Source organism: Heptranchias perlo, chromosome X (genome assembly GCF_035084215.1).
Source record: "Heptranchias perlo isolate sHepPer1 chromosome X, sHepPer1.hap1, whole genome shotgun sequence".
NCBI lineage: Eukaryota > Metazoa > Chordata > Chondrichthyes > Hexanchiformes > Hexanchidae > Heptranchias > Heptranchias perlo.
In genome coordinates, this window is record NC_090370.1 from 13742520 (window position 1) to 13761658 (window position 19139).

General features: G+C 42.0%; 1 protein-coding gene across 9 annotated transcripts in view; it reads left to right on the forward strand.

Moving 5' to 3' along the window:
• The window catches only part of LOC137307292 (R3H domain-containing protein 2), a 172806-nt gene that overhangs the window by 150238 nt on the left and 3429 nt on the right, over positions 1-19139 (forward strand). For all 9 annotated transcript variants that reach the window (XM_067976746.1, XM_067976751.1, XM_067976750.1 and 6 more), the window contains 2 exons: positions 5788-5888; positions 7176-7260. In XM_067976746.1, coding sequence (XP_067832847.1) covers positions 5788-5888; positions 7176-7260 — 186 coding nt within the window. The remainder of the gene's footprint in view (positions 1-5787; positions 5889-7175; positions 7261-19139) is intronic.

Below are 19139 nucleotides of genomic sequence, written 5' to 3' on the forward strand. Positions count from 1 at the left end.
GTTTGTACTATAAGCATAAAATGTGTTAGTTGGCCACACTTGGTAGAGGTAATACAGGTTTGTAGGGATGGCACCCATTTAAAGTTGCTGCAGCTTGTTACAATAAACTGCACAGTTAAATGTTTGTGGTATTAACTGTGCACTCTGCTATTTTAGTATAGCCATAAGCAAAGGCTGCATAGTTGGGTCATAACCAATAAGCCAAGCGATTCCACTATACAACATTCCTGAAAATGTCAACATGGCATGGCCATTTTCAAAGTTTCATTTCCTCCCCTCTCCTCCAGGTTTCTTGCTGGCACAAGAGAAAATAATTTAGACCCACAATCCTGTTCCCATTTTGTAAGATGAACTGAGCAATTGTGACACCACCAACATAATTATGTGTTAGTATCAGCAGGACATCCTGGTTGGGATCACTTCAGAGCACTAGGCCCACATTAAGGTCTAAGAATGGTGCTGATTTTCCTTCTCACAATAAGAGCTATTTGATGGTAGATCCATCATCTACTTAAACATTATGGCTGTGTTCTGGTTGGAAGACTCAACAGAACAGGTCTTCCAGCAGGCTGGATGATTGTGATGCTTTCTCCAAATCGTCATGGTAAGATTACTCAATAACTTTATATTGAGAGCCACACTTCCAAATTCTATCTATCTTCATTTGAGCATCCTCTACATAACCATAGGAGTTGAGCCTAGCTTAATTGGTTCTGGAGGAACTATGCGCTGAGCGCACATTTATAAAAACGTCAAGAGACAGTCGGTGCTATACATAGTGCCCCATTCCCACATCCTATCAAGGCCCAGGACCTGTGCAAAAGAACCATAGAAGTTTACAACACAGAAAGAGGCATTTCGGCCCATTGTATCTGTGCTGGCTTTTTGCTAGAGCAACCTAAAACTAATCCCACTACTTTGCGCATTCCCCATAGTCCTCTGTTTCAAATATTTATCCAGTTCTTCCATTAAAAGGACACAATGGGCTTTGTCTTAACCACTCCCTGTAGCAAAGCATTCCAACTCTGCTTGAAAAAAATTTCTCCGAACCCCTCTCCACTCTCTGTGACAATTATACTTGATGATCCTTTGTCATTGAGTCCCCAACCAGAGGAAATAACCATTCCTTATGCAAAACTTTTCATAATTTTAAAAATCTCTATTAAATTTCCTCTTAGGATTCACTGCCCAAGTGGAAATAGTCCCAGTATCTCAAGTCTCTCCTCGTCACTATAATTTCCCATCCCTGGCATCATCCTGGTGAATCTACACTGCATGCTCTCTATGGCTTTAATGTCCTTTCTATAATGGGACGCCCAAAACAGCACACAGCACTCTCTAACTGTGGGCTAACTAATGTTTTATACAAATTATTATTTCTTTACTCTTGTACTTTGTGCCTCTATTTATAAAACTCAAAATGCTGTTCTTTTTTTAATGAATTTTTCCACCTACACTCTCGCTTTCAGGGAATTATATATTTGAACCCTGAGATCTCTCTGTTCATCCACACCCTTCAACATCTTTCCATGGATTGTATACTCCCGTTCATTGTTTTTCCTCCCAAATATATATGACCTCACACTTACCCATATTAAATTGCACCTGTCACCTGTCTGCCCGTTTCACTGACCTGTCCCTGTCTTCCTGAAGTTTTTTACAGTCCTCCTCAATGTTTGCCAAACCCCCAACTTTTGTATTATCAGCAGATTTCAAGATTGTGTTCCCTGTGCCCAAGTTCAAATCATCTGTATTTATCAAGAACAAAAGTGGGGTACGCCACTTCCAACTCTTCTCCAATCTGAGCAACACCTATTTGCCCTAACTCTCTCTTTCCTGTCCATTAGCCAACTTTATATCCACGCTACTACTTTTCCTCTTATACCAAAGACTGAATTTTTCTAATAAGCCTTCTGAAAATCTATATCCTCTACACCTACTGCATTCCCTTTATCCATCTAAATTGTCACTTTTCAAAAGCACTCATTAAATGTCAAACATCACTTGCCTTTAACAATCTATGCTAAAAGTCCTTGATTAACCCATGGGTTTTCTGCTGCTAGCATAGCATTGCATTAATAGAACTAGTTCATTTTTAATTTAAACTAACTGGTAAGAGTCAGCATGGATTTACAAGAGGGAACTACAGGTTCAAATTCAAATTGGAGGGTATGACATGATAGCTATTACTGAGACATGGCTGCAGGATGGTCAGGATTGGGAACTAAATATATCGGGTTATAAGGTCTACAGGAGAGATCGGGAAAATGGAAGAGGGGGAGGAGTAGCCTTAATGATTAGAGATGAAATCAATTCAATGATAAAGGAGGATATAACGAGAGATAAGCAGCCAACAGAGACCTTATGGGTTGAATTGAGAAATAGGAAAGGATCTAAGATATAGTGGAAGTTGTGTATAGAACCCCTGGCAGCAGCTCTGAAGTGCTAGATTGTATAAATGCAGAGATTAGACAAGCGTGTAACAAAGGCATAGTGGTCTTAATGGGGGACTTTAACCTTCACATAGATTGGGGAAAGCAGACTAGCAACTGTCAGAAAGGTATTGAATTTCTTGAGTGTGTCCAGGATAGTTTTCTACAGCAGTATGTCCTAGAGGCAACAAGGGGGCAAGCCATACTAGATTTAGTAATGAGTAATGAACCAGATTTAGTTAACAGCTTAACTGTGCGTGAACATCTATCCAATAGCGATCATAACATGATCGAGTTCAATGTAGTGTTTGAAAGGGAAAAAAGTGAATCAGCTGCTAAGATTCTAGACTTGGGTAAGGCCGACTTCAATGGGATGAGACAGAGACTGTCCACAGTAAACTGGGCAAATCTGTTAATGGGTAAAACGACTGATGATCAGTGGGAAAATGTTTAAAGAAACATTTTAACAAGATACAGAACCGGTTTATACCCGAGGGGCAAGAACTCTACTTGCCAAAAAAAACAGCCATGGACAACTAAAGAGGTGAGGGACAGTATAAGACATAAGGAAAGGGCATACAAAAAGGCAAAAAATGACACAGATCCTGGCGAATGGGAAAGATGCAAAGATCAACAAAGGGTCACAAGACAGATGGTAAGAGCTACAAAAAGAGAGTATGAAAAGAAACTTGCAAGGGATATCAAAACCAATACAAAGAACTTTTATAGTTATATTAGGAAAAAGAGGGTGGTCAGGAGCAGTGTTGGCCCCTTAAAAACTGAAAGTGGGGATATTGTCATTGACAATGGGGAAATGGCGGACATGTTGAACAATTACTTTGCGTCAGTATTTACAGTAGAAAAAGAGGATAGCATGCCGGAAATCCCAAGAAAACTTTTATTGAATCGGGGACAGGGACTCGATAAAATTAACATAAGTAAAGCAACAGTAATGAAGAAAATAAGAGCACTAAAGAGTGACAAATCCCCAGGACCAGATGGTTTCCATCCCAGGGTTTTAAAGGAAGTAGGTGAGCACATTGCGGATGCCCTAACTATAATCTTTCAAAGTTCTCTCGATTCAGGAACTGTCCCCCTGGATTGGAAAATTGCACATGTCACTCCGCTTTTTAAGAAAGGAGAGAGAGGGAAACCAGGGAATTATAGACCAGTTAGCCTAACATCTGTTGTGGGGAAATTGCTGGAGTCTATAATTAAGGATAGGGTGACTGAACACCTCGAGAATTTTCAGTTAATCAGAGAGCCAGCATGGATTTGTGAAAGGTAGGTCGTGCCTGACAAACCTGATTGAATTTTTTGAAGAGGTGACTAAAGTAGTGGGCAGGGGAATGTCAATGGATGTTATTTATATGGACTTCCAGAAGGCATTTGATAAGGTCCCACATAAGAGACTGTTAACTAAGTTAGAAGCCCATGGAATTGAGGGAAAAGTACAGACTTGGTTAGGAAATTGGCTGAGCGAAAGACGACAGAGAGTAGGGATAATGGGTAAGTATTCACATTGGCAGGATGTGACGAGTGGAGTCCCGCAGGGATCTGTCTTGGGGCCTCAATTATTCACAATATTTATTAACGACTTAGATGAAGGCATAGAAAGTCTCATATCTAAGTTTGCAGATGACACAAAGATTGGTGGCATTGTAAGCAGTGTAGATGGAAACACAAAATTTCAAAGCGATATTGATAGATTAGGTGAATGGGCAAAACTGTGGCAAATGGAATTCAATGCAGACAAATGTGAGGTCATCCACTTTGGATCAAAAAAGGATAGAACAGGGTACTTTCTAAATGGTAAAAAGTTAAAAACAGTGGATGTCCAAAGGGACTTAGGGGTTCAGGTACATAGATCATTGAAGTGTCATGAACAGGTGCAGAAAATAATCAAGAAGGCTAATGGAATGCTGGCCTTTATATCTGGAGGACTAGAGTACAAGGGGGCAGAAGTTATGCTGCAGCTATACAAAACCCTGGTTAGACCGCACCTTCGGAAAGGCATATTGGCCTTGGAGGGAGTGCAGCGTAGGTTTACTAGAATGATACCTGGACTTCAAGGATTAAGTTACAAGGAGAGATTACACAAATTGGGGTTGTATTCTCTGGAGTTTAGAAGGTTAAGGGGTGATCTGATCGAAGTTTATAAGATATTAAGGGGAACGGATAGGTTGGATAGAGAGAAACTATTTCCGCTGGTTGGGGATTCGAAGAGTAGGGGGCACAGTCTAAAAATTAGAGCCAGACCTTTCAGGAGTGAGATTAGAAAACATTTCTGCACACAAAGGGTGGTAGAAGTTTGGAACTCTCTTCCGCAAACGGCAATTGATACTAGCTCAATTGCTAAATTTAAATCTGAGATAGATAGCTTTTTGGCAACCAAAGGTATTAAGGGATATGGGCCAAAGGCAGGTATATGGAGTTAGATCACAGATCAGCCATGATCTTATCAAATGGCGGAGCAGGCACGAGGCGCAGAATGGCCTACTCCTGTTCCTATGTTCCGATGGAAGTTATGCCAGAGAAATTTAATAGAATTATTTTGGTAAAGTAACAATAGATCTAGATAAAGGTGAGAATGTAGATGTGGTTTACATGGCTTTTAGTAAATAAAGCCTTTGATAAGTTGTCTCAAAACTGACAGACATGGCATTTGCGGCAGCATGCTGAGATGGATCGAATCGTGGCTGGGCAATGAAAAACAGAGGGTCTGTGTGATGGCAAGTGTTCTATTTCCTGACCTGAGTTCCTAGTCTCAGCCATACCTTCAAAGAAGAGATGTCAAGTGGAGAGGAAACTTTCCCACAGAGAGGGATTAAAAAAAACCTGAGAGCAAATGAACCCTGGAGATGCTGTTACACCTAGTGGTGACTAGGTCAATAGATGTCTCGGACTCTCTTTGGTCAGAAGGGAGTGTAATACGGGATGGAAAATTTAAACAAATACATCGGTAGCATTGCTATATCAAATGAGTTGGGGCACACCAAATGTGTGCAATATCCAAGGGGTTTGTTCGATTACATAACATTGTACTTTTGATGTTGCCGCTCTGTGTTTAGTTCCTGCTCACAGTACTGTACTTGCTGATTACTTATGCTGTAACTGGAACTTGCCTTGTGAGCAGTAAGTCAGAGCCGAATACAGAGCCACAGGCTACATAGAAACCTTAGTAGACAGTGGCTTTTGTATGTTTCTGTCTATCCAGGGAACGTGTCGAGCTGCTCCTGACTATTGTGGCTCTGTGTTCGGCTCCCGCTTACTATGCTTCGGGTCCAGGTTGCGAACTGAAATTGCTGAGTGTACTTGCAAAATCAATGTCTATTTTTCTGTTTCTCTTTATCAGGTGACACTCGTTATTCTTTACTTGGCCAGCCTTTGCAGTACAACCTTCCAGTATGCCCACCTCCAGTCATCCATGGGCAGTGCCAGTACTCAGCTCATCAGGTATGGAGTGAAAAAGCATGACAGGAATGAGCTGTCCTCTTCAATACTGTAGGGCTGGTTTTGGTTTGATTCTGCACTCTCCACACACCATAGGAGTGTAGCATAACCTGATAGGCTCTGTGGAAATCACCTGCTCAGCATGCACATGAAGATTTCGTCTTGATATTGCAGATAGGGAGTGCCATGAGTGATCATCTGCTCCCCGATCGTATAAGGCTCTGGGACCTGTGCCAGTTTGTTTTACCCTGGCTAAGGTTTTCTCTGCTTTTCACACTGCACATCTTGTTAAACCCTCCAAGGAGGAAACTACTGGATCAGCTATACTGAGCTACCCTAGGATGGGTACCCCCCCCCCCCCCCCGAAAAGAGACCCCATTTACACCCACAAAGGAGTCCGCGGAGGCTTTCTTTACACTAATTGGCGCTAAGTGTCTTCCGCACTACTACGCACCTTTAGGGATAGTCCAAATACTGTGCAAAATCAAATTTCAAAAATCTCCATGAAGTATACTGATCAGGCTGCTAAAGTTACAATGGGAAATATCCCAATTGTAGGGATACATTGGGCAATCCATGACACTGTGCAGGGATGGTCTCCATTGACACCCCATACATTGCTCATGCCTCCCTCTTTGGCATCCAAGAGAAAGAAGGAAAATATGGGAACTGGGGGGATGGGGGGGTCCTATCTTTATTTGATGTGGGTCTCCCTGGGAGTGTCAGTTTTTGCACAGGGATCCTGGGAGTGTGCCAGTATTTGCAATGGGTCTCCCCAAGAGTGTCCCATTATTTGCACTGGGATCCTGGGAGTGTCAGTATTTGCAGAGGGAGTCATGCATTGTTCATCATTTCTATTTGAAGAAACTCCATTCCATAGTTCTTAGTAACCTCTCAAGTTTTCATCTTTCTCTCTCCCACTGCCAATGAAAACACTCTGAAGTTTCTAATGAAATTTTTCTGAAATAAAAATTTTGCCTTTTTATAAGCCATTAACTATTTTATAGTCCGCTGTTTAATAAATACATAAATAACTTATTTGCGTATTGTCTCTTTGCCTTATTTTAAAACTTATTTCCTACCCTCAGACCTTCGTGTTCCATTCACTGTTCACTGGCTGAGAGGGTGGGTAGGTAACCCGATGGAGCTACGCAAGCTACCAGTAAAAGGGTCAGATTTACCTGAATGTTGAGCTCTCCTACTCTATTACACATCAGTCCACAGTATCTCTTAGTTTAAGCGATATTCTGCACTTATAAAAAAGACTCCATTGATGTTTTTTATTTAAAGGGTCCATGCAGTACAAAACACACTAAACGAGGAAAGAAGCCAACCCTGAAATCAGCGTCCACCGATCTTGGCACAGGTGATGTTGGTTAGTATCTGAACCATCGCAGAAATTTTGTAAATGGATTTATTTTCTGTTCAAAGTTTTCTATGCTGGGAATGAGACTTATTAAAAGCTGAATCACTATTCATATTGTACCGTCTACTGATAATTTGTAGCCCTTATTTGCACGAACAAATTAGAATTATCCAATAATTTGAATTCAGAAACATAAATAACACAGCAAAGTGGGAATTTAGTGCTTAAAAATGACTTATTAGATAATTTGAATGAAGCGACATTGAATTAAGGGGAGATTGTATTTGATAATTAATGCATTACTGTACTGTAAGTCAAAAGTGTGTAGAAAACAATAAATGCAAAGCCATGGCAATTGGGAAAGATACATTTTCGGATAAGAACATGAGAAAGTCAATAAAGACTTTAAAGCTCATCCCTGTAGTACTGCAATTCACCAAACACACTTTCAACACCCAGAATGACTTTGCCTCTGCTATCTTGCCTCGTAAATTATTCCAAACATTTATCACCCTTTCAGTAAAGATTTCTTCTTACTAAAAGCTGTTCTAAAATTTACATTTTACTAATTTAAAGTTATGTCCTCTTGTTCTATTGCCCTGACTTACCATGATACAATATTCTGGGTTCACCTTATCTATCCCATTTAATACTTTGCTGAGGTCTCCCCTTAACCTGCTCTCTAGACTCGAGAGTTTAAACTTCTTTAATCTTCCTCATCGTCCATCTCTTTTACACTTGGGACTATTCTTGTTGCTCTTCTATATTAAATAATAAATAGGAGTTAAAGGGGTACTAAGATAAAACATAAATAACATGATATATATATGTAGACTCTAAATAGAATGGAGGGACAGCTGCAACCCATTGCTTGCAATTCCTGCGCCATGTGTGCAGGCAGTGCCTCCGGTTGCTCGAGCTCAGAGTTTCTGAGCTTGACAGACGGCTGAGAATCCAGGAGGTGGTCACTCCACAGCCACAGAGAGCTCAGGACAGTAAGTGGGTGGCCGTCCGGCAGGGTAGGAAGAGGCAGGCAGTGCAGGAATCCTCCAGGAGTGTGGCACTCACAAACCGGTTTTCAGTATTGAATACCGGTGAGGGTGACAACACCTCGAAAGAGTTCAGTCCGGAGCATGGTACCGCAGGGCAAAGGACTGCACGGGGGGGGGGCACAGTGAAGTGTGGGAATGCAGTGGTTAATAGCGGATTCAATAGTCAGGGGGACAGACAGGCGTTTCTGCAACCGCCGACATGAGTCCTGCATTGTGTAATGTCTCCCTGGTGTCAGGGTAAAGGACATCACTGAGAGGATGCAGAACATTTTGAGGGGGGAAGGGGAACAGCCAGAAGTCGTGGTCCATGTGGGAACCAATGACATAGGAAGGAAAAGGGTTGAGGTCCTGCAGTCAGAGAGTCAAGAGCTAAGGAGGAAATTAAAAAGCAGGACCTCAAAGGTAGTAATCCCTGGATTACTCCCAGTGCCACGTGCTAGTGAGTATAGGAATAGTAGGATAAGACAGGTTAATGCGTGGCAGGAGCAATGCTGCAGGAGGGAGGGCTTCAGATTCCTGGGATATTCGGACCAGTTCTGGGGGCAGGAGGGATCTGTTCAAGATGGACAAGTGACACCTCAACAGAGCTGGGACCAATGTCCTCGTGGGGAGGATAACTAGTGCTGTGGGGGAGGGTTTAAACTAATTTGGCAGTGGGATGGGCACCAGGATGAAACTTTAGAGAGGAGAAACAAGGTGCACAGAGGACTGGGAGAGACAAATAGCACGAGAGTAAAGAATAGTTCAGAAATAGGAGGGATCAGACAGGGAGAAGATGCGAGGCAGTCTAAAATGAGTTTAGCATGCATGTACGTAATGCACAGAGCACGGTAAATAAGGTTGGTGAGCTGCAGGCACAAGTCGTCACATGGGACCTTGATATAGTGGCAATAACAGAGACCTGGCTCAAAGAAGGGGAGGATTGGGTACTTAATATTCCTGGCTACAAGGTATTCAGGAAGGATAGGGAAGGAAAGAAAGGAGGGGTGGGGGTGGCAGTATTGATCAAAGAAACTATTATAGCATTGAAAGGGATGATGCAGTTGAGGGAGTCAAAGACAGAATCTATTTGGTTAGAATTGAGGAACCATAGAGAAGCTGTTACGCTGCTGGGTGTATACTACAGGCCACCAAATAGTGGGAAGGAGATAGAGGAGAAAATTTGCAGGCAAATTACAGAAAGATGCAAGAACCCAGGATGTAGAGTAATGATAATGGGGGACTTCAATTATCCCAATATAGACTGGGACAGTAACAGTGTAAAGGGCAAAGAGGGGGAGGAATTTCTGAAATGTGTACAAGAGAACTTGCTGGAACAGTGTGTTTCCAGCCCAATGAGGCAGGAAGCAGTGCTGGATCTTGTTCTGGGGAATGAAGTGGGGCAGGTGGAGCATGTTTCAGTGGGGGAGCATTTGGGGAACAGTGATCATAATATCAGGTTTAGAGTAGTTATGGAAAAAGACAAGGAACAATGAAGCATAACAATATTTAACTGGAGGAGGACTAATTTCAGTGAGTTGAAAAGGGGTCTGGCTCAGGTGGATTAGAATCAAAGATTGGTGGGCAGAACAGTAATTGAACAATGGGAGGCTTTCAAAGAGGAGATGATTCGGGTACAGTGTAAACACACTTCCCCCAAGGAAGCCATGTGCAAATTGGCATAGGGACAAACAGATCAGAGAGTTAAATGCATGGCTCAAAGATTGGTGTGGGAGGGAGGGGTTTTGATTCATGGGGCACTGGCACCAGTACTGGGGAAAGAGGGAGCTGTTCCGATGGGACGGACTCCACTTAAACCGGGCTGGGACCAGCGTCCTGGTGAATTCAATAACTAGGGCTGTAGATAGGGCTTTAAACAAAGGGGGTGGGGGAAAGAGGTCGGTTGAGGGGAAATTTAGAAATCTAATGAGAAAAGTTAAGACAATAGAACAGTGTAGTGACTTGGGTAAAGATAAGCTGAGTGTGGCAGGAAGGGACAGAGAGTTTACCAATAATAGTGCAACAACAAGTAAGGTCAAAGCAAGAAAAAATGGTAAAAAGTCAAAATTAAAGGCTCTTTATCTGAATGCATGGAACATTCGTTACAAGATAGATGAATTAGTTGCACAAATAGAGATAAATGGGTTCGACCTAATAGCCATTAGAGAGATATGGTGGTGGATTGGCAGTGGTGGGGTTGGGGGGGGGGGGGGGGCGGTGAAGGTGCCGTGTCAAACCCGCATGAACAAAACTTACTGTTTCCGACGCGATTGCATGTTGATTGCTGATGATTAACGTCCTCTCTGGGTTTTGCGCCCGGCAGCCAGCCTGATTGACAGCTTGGCTGCCGACAGGAGCTGCAATGTGGGGTGGGGGTGGGGGAGAGAAAGAGAGAGCAAGACGTCATCCGGCACTGGAAGGGTAGATCGGGGTGTGGAGAGGGGGGCATCGGAGCAGGGTGCAAAGGTAGGTTCATTTAGTGTTATAACTTCCTTCTATGGTTTTTTTATTTAATTTATTTTGTTTCTTTTTCCCTGATCCGGCCCTTCAGTCCTGGTTTCACCAGGAGTGAATCAGAAGCGGTGGGCAAGCCGCCCAGGTAAGTTAAAAAATCGTTATAATCACTTAATCTGTCACAGGTAAAGTGCCTTAAGTACCTCAATCAGGTACATTTGGCTCTTTAACTGTTGTCCCGCCGGCTTTAATTGCCAGCGGGACTTCCGGCTTCGGGTCGCCCGCGCGCCCACAAATTGGTCCCTGGGAAACTCGTAAGTCGGCGGATTGGAGCAGCTTCCGAACCCAAACAGAATTTCCGTGATTTTCAGAGCACCCCGCCCCCAACACAACCGCAATTTCCCCCTAAAATTGAGCCCATCGTTGCAAAATGACCAAGGTTGGGAACTAAATATTCCAGGGTACATGACATTTAGAAAAGACAGGCAGAATGGAAAAGGAGAGGGTGTAGCTCTAATAATAAAGGATGACATAAGGACAGTGGTGAGAAAGGATCTTGGCTCGGAAGATCAGGAAGTAGAACCAGTATGAGTAGAAATAAGAAATAACAAGGGTCAGAAAACACTGGTGGGAGTAGTTTATAGGCCCCCTAATAGTAGCTATTCTGTTGGACAGAGTATTAATCAAGAAATAATAGGAGCTTGTAACAGAGGTAATGCAGTAATCATGGGGGACTTTAATCTGCATATAGACTGGGCAAATCAAATTGGCAAAGGTAGTTTGGAGGATGAGTTCATGGAATGTGTTCGAGACAGTTTCCTCGAGCAATACGTCATGGAACGAACCAAGGAACAGGCTATTTTAGATCTTGTATTGTGTAATGAGATAGGGTTAATTAGTAATCGCACAGTAAAAGAACCTCTGGGGAAGAGTGATCATAATATGATAGAATTCCACATTGAGTTTGAGAGTGATATACTTAAGTCAGAAACTAGAGTCTTAAACTTAAATAAAGCCAATTACATAGGTATGAGGGGTGAAGGTAGATTGGGAAATTAGATTAAAGGGTTTGACAGTTGAAAAGCAATGGCAAACATTTAAAGAAATATTTCAATATTCTCAAAAAATATACATTCCATTGAAAAATAAAAACTCCACAGGAAAAGTGATCCACCCGTGGCTAACTAAAGAAGTTAAGGAGAGTATTAGATTAAAAGAAGAGGCCTATAATGTTGCCAAGATGAGTAGTAAGCCTGAGGATTGGGAGAATTTTAGAAACAAGCAAAGAATAACCAAAACATTGATAAAAATGTAGAAAATAGAATGTGAAAGTAAACTAGCAAGAAATATAAAAACAGATTGTAAGAGCTTCTACGAGTATGTAAAAAGGAAGAGAGTAGCAAAAGTAAACGTTGGTCCCTTAGAAGCTGGGACAGGAGAAATTATAACGGGGAATCAGGAAATGGCAGATGCGTTAAACAAATATTTTGTATCTGTCTTCACAGTAGAAGACATAAAAAGCATACCAAAAATAGTGGGGAACCAAGGGGCAAATGAGAGTGAGGAACTGAAAACAATTATTATCACTAGAGGAAAAAGTACTGGACAAACTAATGGGACTAAAAGCTGACAAATCCCCTGGACCCAACCTTGGGTTCTAAAAGAGGTGGCTGCAGAGATAGTGGATGCATTGGTTATGATCTTCCATAATTCCCTAGTTTCTGGAACGGTTCAAATTTATTAGAGTTTTTTGAGGATGTAACTAGCAGGGTAGATAAAGGAGAACCAGTGGATGTAATATATTTGGATTTTCAAAAGGCATGTGATAATGTTACACAAGATAAGGGCTCATGGGGTTGGGAGTAATATATTAGCATAGATAGAGGATTGGTTAACGGACAGAAAACAGAGGGTGGGAATAAACGGGTCATTCTCAGGTTGGCAGGTTGTAACTAGTGGGGTGCCACAAGGATCGGTGCTTGGGCCTCAGCTATTTACAATATATATTAATGACTTAGATGAAGGGACCGAGTGTAACATATCCAAGTTTGCTGACTATACAAAGCTAGGTGGGAAAGTAAGCTGTGAGGAGGACACAAAGAGTCTCCAAAGGGATATAGACAGGTTAAGTGAGTGGGCAAGAAGGTGGTGGCAGATGGAGTATAATGTGGGGAAATGTGAGGTTATTCACTTTGGTAGGAAGAATAGAAAAACAGAATATTTTTTAAATGGTGAGAAACTACTAAATGTTGGTGTTCAGAGAGACTTGGGTCTCCTCATACAAGAAACACAGAAAGTTAGTATGCAGGTACAAGAATTAGGAAAGCAAATGGCATGTTGGCCTTTATTGCAAGGGGGTTGGAGTACAAGAGTAAGGAAGTCTTACTACAGTTGTACAGAGCTTTGGTGAGACCTCACCTGGAGTACTGCGTACAGTTTTGGTCTCCTTACCTAAGGAAGGATATACTTGCCTTAGAGGCGGTGCAACAAAGGTTCACTAGATTAATTCCTGGGATGAGAGGGTTGTCCTATGAAGAGAGGTTGAGTAGAATGGGCCTAGATTCTCTGGAGTTTAGAAGAATGAGAGGTGATCTCATTGAAACATATAAGATTATGAGGGGGCTTGACAGGGTAGATGCTGAGAGGTTGTTTCCCCTGGCTGGAGAGTCTAGAACTAGGGGGCATAATCGCAGGATACAAGACTGAGATGAGGAGGAATTTCTTCATGCAGAAGGTTGTGACTCTTTGCAATTCTCTACCCCAGAGGGCTGTGGATACTGAGTCATTGAATATATTCAAGACTGAGATAGATAGATTTTTGGATGATATGGGAATCGGGCAGGAAAGTGGAGTTGAGGTCAAAGGTCGGCCATGATCTTATTGAATGGCGGAGCAGGCTCGAAAGGCCATATGGCCTACTCCTGCTCCGATTTCTTATGTTCTTATGAAAGGAAAGGCATCCAAAGCTAGAGCTCCCTGGATGACTAAAGATATAGAGATTAAAATAAAACATAAAAAGGAGGCTTATGACAAATATAAGGTTCATAATACAGTAGAGAACCAAGCTAAATACAGAAAGTATAGAGGAGACCTAAAAAAAGGAATGAGAGGGGCAAAGAGAGAGTATGAGAATAGATTGGCGGCTAACATAAAAGGGAACACAAAAGTCTTTTATAAACATTTCAATAGTAAAAGGGGAGTCAAAGGAATGGTGGGACGATTAGAGACAAAAAAGGAGATCTTATGGAGGCAGAGGGTATAGCTGAGGTACTAAATGAATACTTCACATCTGTCTTCACTAAAGAAGATGCTGCCAATGTCACAGTAAAGGAGGAGGTTGTAGAGAAATTGGAGAGGATAAAAATAAAGAGGAGGTACTGAAAAGATTGGCAGTATTCAAAGTAGAAAAGTCACCCGGTCCAGATGAGATGCAAACTAGGTTACTGAGGGAAGTAAGGGTAGAAATTGCGAAGGCTCTGGTCACAATCTTTCAGTCCTCCTTAGATATGGGAATGATGCCAGAGGACTGGAGGATTGCAAATATTTAACCCCTGTTCAAAAAAGGAGAGAGGGATAAACTCGGCAATTACAGGCCAGTCAGTCTAACGTCGGTGGTGGGGAAAACTTCTAGAGACAATAATCCGGGACAAAATTAATTGGCACTTGGAAAAGTATGGGCTAATAAATGAAAGTCCGCACGGATTTATTAAAGGAAAATCGTGTTTGACTAACTTGATTAAGTTGTTTGATGAAGTAATGGAGAGGGTTGATGAGGGTAGTGCGGTTGATGTTGTGTATATAGACTTTCAAAAGGCATTTGATAAGGTATCACATAATAGATTGTTAGCAAAATTAAAGCCCATGGGATTAAAGGATCAGTGGCAGAGAGTAGTGGGAAGTTTATAGTGGGAAGAGACTAGAGGGAAGTTTACAGTGGTGTTCCCCAGGGATCGGTACTAGGACCACTGCTCTTTTTGATAAATATTAATGACCTGGACTTGGGTATACAGGGCATAATTTCAAAGTTTGCAGATGACATGAAACTCGGAAATGTAGTAAACAATGTGGAGGATAGTAACAGACTTCAGCAGGACACAGACAGACTGGTGAAATGGGCAGACACATGGCTGATGAAATTTAACGCAATGAAGTGATACATTATAGTGGGAAGAAAGGAGAGGCAATATAAACTAAAGGGTACAATTTTAAAGGGGATGCGGGATGTGTACACACATCTTTGAAGGTGGCAGGACAAGTTGAGATGGCTGTTTTTTGAAAAAAAGCACACAAGATCCTGGGCTTTATTAATAGAGGCATAGAGTACAAAAGCAAGGAAGTTATGCTAAACCTTTATAAAACACTGGTTAGGCCTCAGCTGGAGTATTGTGTTCAATTCTGGGCACCACACTTTAGGAAAGATGTCAAGGCCTTAGAGAGGGTGCAGAAGAGATTTACTAGAATGATACCAGGGATGAGGGACTTCAGTTATGTGGAGAGACTGGAGAAGCTGGGATTGTTCTCCTTAGAGCAGAGAAGGTTAAGAGGAGATTTGATAGAGGTGTTCGAAATCATGAACGGTTTTGATAGAGTAAACAATGAGAAACTGTTTCCAGTGGCAGAAAGGTCGGTAACCAGACATAGATTTAAGGTGATTGGCAAAAGAACCAGAGGCGACATGAGGAAAAAAAATTTCGTGCAGCAAGTTGTAATGATCTGGAATGCGCCTGAAAAGGCAGTGGAAGCAGATTCAATAGCAACTTTCAAAATTGGATAAATACTTGAAGGGAAAAAATTTACACGGCTATGGGGAAAGAACAGGGGGGTGGGATTAATTGGATTGCTCTTTCAAAGAGCCGGCACAGGCACGATGGGCCGAATGGCCTCCTCCTGTGCTGTATCATTTCTATGATTCCCTGCACCCTCTCCAATGTGACCCTTTTGAAGTGTGCTGACCAGAATTGCGCACACTACTGGTCTCCCTGATGCACTATAAAACCTCAGCACAACCTCTGGAGTCTTATACCCCACTGGCTGTGGACCCCAACGTTCTATTTGTTTTTAATTGTTTCTCTATATGTCTCAACATTGAAAGTGATGAGTCCACTGCCACTCCCAGATCCCTCTCCAATTTCTCTGTGTTAAATCCATTCTTCATTATCTACCTGTGATGCTTATTCTATCTTCCAGTACTCAATACTTCACAATTGTCAGAATTAAATTAAATTTACTATTTGTTCATCCAGTTGCATAACTGATCTAAATCATTCTGCAAACAATTAATTGCATCCTCTTCCCCTACTGCTCTCGCTATTTTAGTGTTGTCTCACATTTAACAAGCTAACAATTGGTTTCTACATCCAGGTCATTTATATACGTGGATGAGTAACAGAAGTGTAAGAACTGTGGTACTTCTCTCAGCACCAGTGTGACACTACACCTCTCACGAGTCCTCTCTAGCCTAGATTTTCTAATCGGTATTATTTTAACACCAGCGCTAACCCACTTAAAATAAATGGTTTACCAATAGCAGAAGTGTCTTGTAGGACATTGTCAAAGTTTTACTGAAAATCCAAACAGAGTTCCATTTTCTACTTATTTGTAACATCTTCAAAGGTCAAAAAGGTTTGTCAAGCCGAATTAATCCCATTTAGGTCCATGCTGACTATTTCTTATTAAACCATTTCTATACAATTACTTCTCTGTGCTAAAGATAGGCTGGCTTCCATTATTTTACCCATTAATGATGTTAAGCTAATGGCCTGTAGTTGCCTGGGTCCAGTTGATCCCTTTTTTATATACAAGTACTGTGTTTTCTGCTATCAATCTTGCAGAGCCTCTCTGGAACCCAATAATTCTTTCATAGCTATAGTAAGTGCCATGTAAATCTCCCACTAGTTTCCTTCTGCATCCTGTGATTTACTATCTGGCCCAGGAGATTTCTTAGTCCTCAATCCCTTTATCCTATTAAGTACTACCTTGCTTGGGCTTATTGGCTTGGCAGTAAACCTGTTTGGTTACAAAATCCTGTCACCAGATCAGTGCAGTGAATAATTCAGACCAGCTACGGCCTTTGGAATGCTCTGTGCCTGTGAGAGTCTGGAAACGAAATTGTGGCCTGCTTTTTCCCAATAGAATGAAATTTCCCCAGTAAGCAGTTATTTCCATTGCCATATACCAATGATATGTTTCTGCACACTGGAAATTTAAATTAAAGGGAACTCATGAAACGCTGTCAGTCCATTTTGTTTGAATCAGCTTTATCTCCTATTGGAGTAGCAGATTTGAAAAGGCAACGGCTATTTCTTGGCACAACAGAATCCGGTACAGGTGGCGATCTGAACGAAATCTGTACTTTACTGCAATGACTAACACATTTAAACCAGGGGCAATACAGCAAGTGCATTATTGCTCACTAGTATTGGCTAGTGCTGCATGGAAGGATAGAGATATTCATTGATTTAATTACCCCCCTCCCCCCACCCCAATGCTACACAACAATCCACAGCTGAGAGTGTAAGGAGGTGAGATCTATTTATTAGGGATAGGGTTAGGGCCTGCTTCATCCAAAGCAAATAATACTAGTCATTTTTTTTTAAACAACCAAATAAAGTTTATTTACAACCACCACACGGGTATTTCCTTCCCTAACATATTTCACCCAAATACAGTCAAGAATGCAAAGACTCACCTGCATAACTGAGGGAAGCGAGGAAAGGCCCCTCCTTCAGCATTCTCTACCATAGGAGGGTAGTCTAACTTCATAGGTTTTGTGGTCTCCTACTCCCATGTGGTGCAAAGCTCCAAGGTCTGTGACGTTGCACCAGGTGACTTCTCCCCAGCTAAAGGTTTATTTGCTCCTTGTGTTGTCAGCCTCTCTGCAGGAGTTGATTGGAATACATGGACCTTAGAATCTTTGAGCTTTCAGTGAATATTTGGTCAGGTGGACTATATGCAGGGTAGGAATGGATTCACAGTTAGTTCCTACAGGGTATTTATTAATGGGGCTTATAACACAAAGTGGAAAAAGTCTGTACAGTGAAGTTCTACAAGGTCAGTCAACTCTTGTGATCTCCCTCACATTCTGAAGTACTTCCAGAATTTGTTTTAAGTTGATTTAAAACCCTTTTGGGGTCATATTGCAGCTATTTTGGTCTTTCATGACCTGTTTGTTTAGTTCACTGGGGAAACACACATTGGTGTCCTGTTTATACAACTCTCCACTTGCCTGGATGAGTGCAGCTCCAACAACACTCAAGAAGCTCAACGCCATCCAGGACAAAGCAGCCCGCTTGATCGACAGCCCATCCACCACTCTAAACATTCACTCCCTTCACCACCGGTGCACCGTGGCTGCAGTGTGTACCATCCACAGGATGCACTGCAGCAACTCGCCATGGCTTCTTCAACAGCACCTCCCAAACCCGCAAGCTCTACCACCTAGAAGGACAAGGGCAGCAGGTGCATGGGAGCACCATCACCTCTAAGTCACACACCGTCCCGACTTGAACATATATTGCTGTATTTTCATCGTCGCTAGGTCAAAATCCTGGAACTCCCAACCTAATAGCACTGTGGGAGAACCTTCACCACACGGACTGCAGCGGTTCAAGCAGAAGGCCCACCACCACCACCTTAAGAGCAACGAGGGATGGGCAATAAATACCGGCCTCGCCAGCGACGCCCATGTGCCGAGAAATTTTTTTTAAAAGCTATTTGGAAATTGTGGTCATACTAGCATTCACTGGTTTGCAGTTGAGACCTTACTTTACTTCTTCGCAAGTTAGTGTATCCACAATAGAAACGTCATGAGATAATGAGTTCAAGTTCTTGACATGGAAAACTGTGCTGTTGGCTTCATTTTTGGCTTAGAGTTAGTGAACTACAAGCCCTTATTGTAGATCATCTGTGTTTGATTTTGCATTCTGATCCGGCAGTCCTTAGGACGTAATCAGAGTTCCACCCAAAGATTTTTCCAAGTTTTATTTACATCACATGGAAGTGATGTTGTTTTCAATATGTAGTCAAATTCATTAAACCCCAAGTTACTCTGCCTTTTGTACACAGCAACTTTGGAAGGTTCAACAGTTGTGTGTTTCCTATCGTGCAAAGACACAAGGCAAATTGGTATCGAAAGAGCGGCTAGCTAAGTGAATTGTTGATGGTATCTTATGCTGCTACAATCTTGCGGATGAAGCCCGGGTACAGGTTAAAGGTCATTCCACCCTTTCCATGGCTTTATTCTGGGCATCTCTTAATCATGTTCCAATTGATAGTATTTGTTAAGCTGCCACATTAGTATTAATCCACATATACTTACTAAGTATTACTTGTTACATTTGACTGCTGCACACAACAATGGGCTAGAATTTGCTGACAAAATAATGGCGAGTTTAATGCATGCGC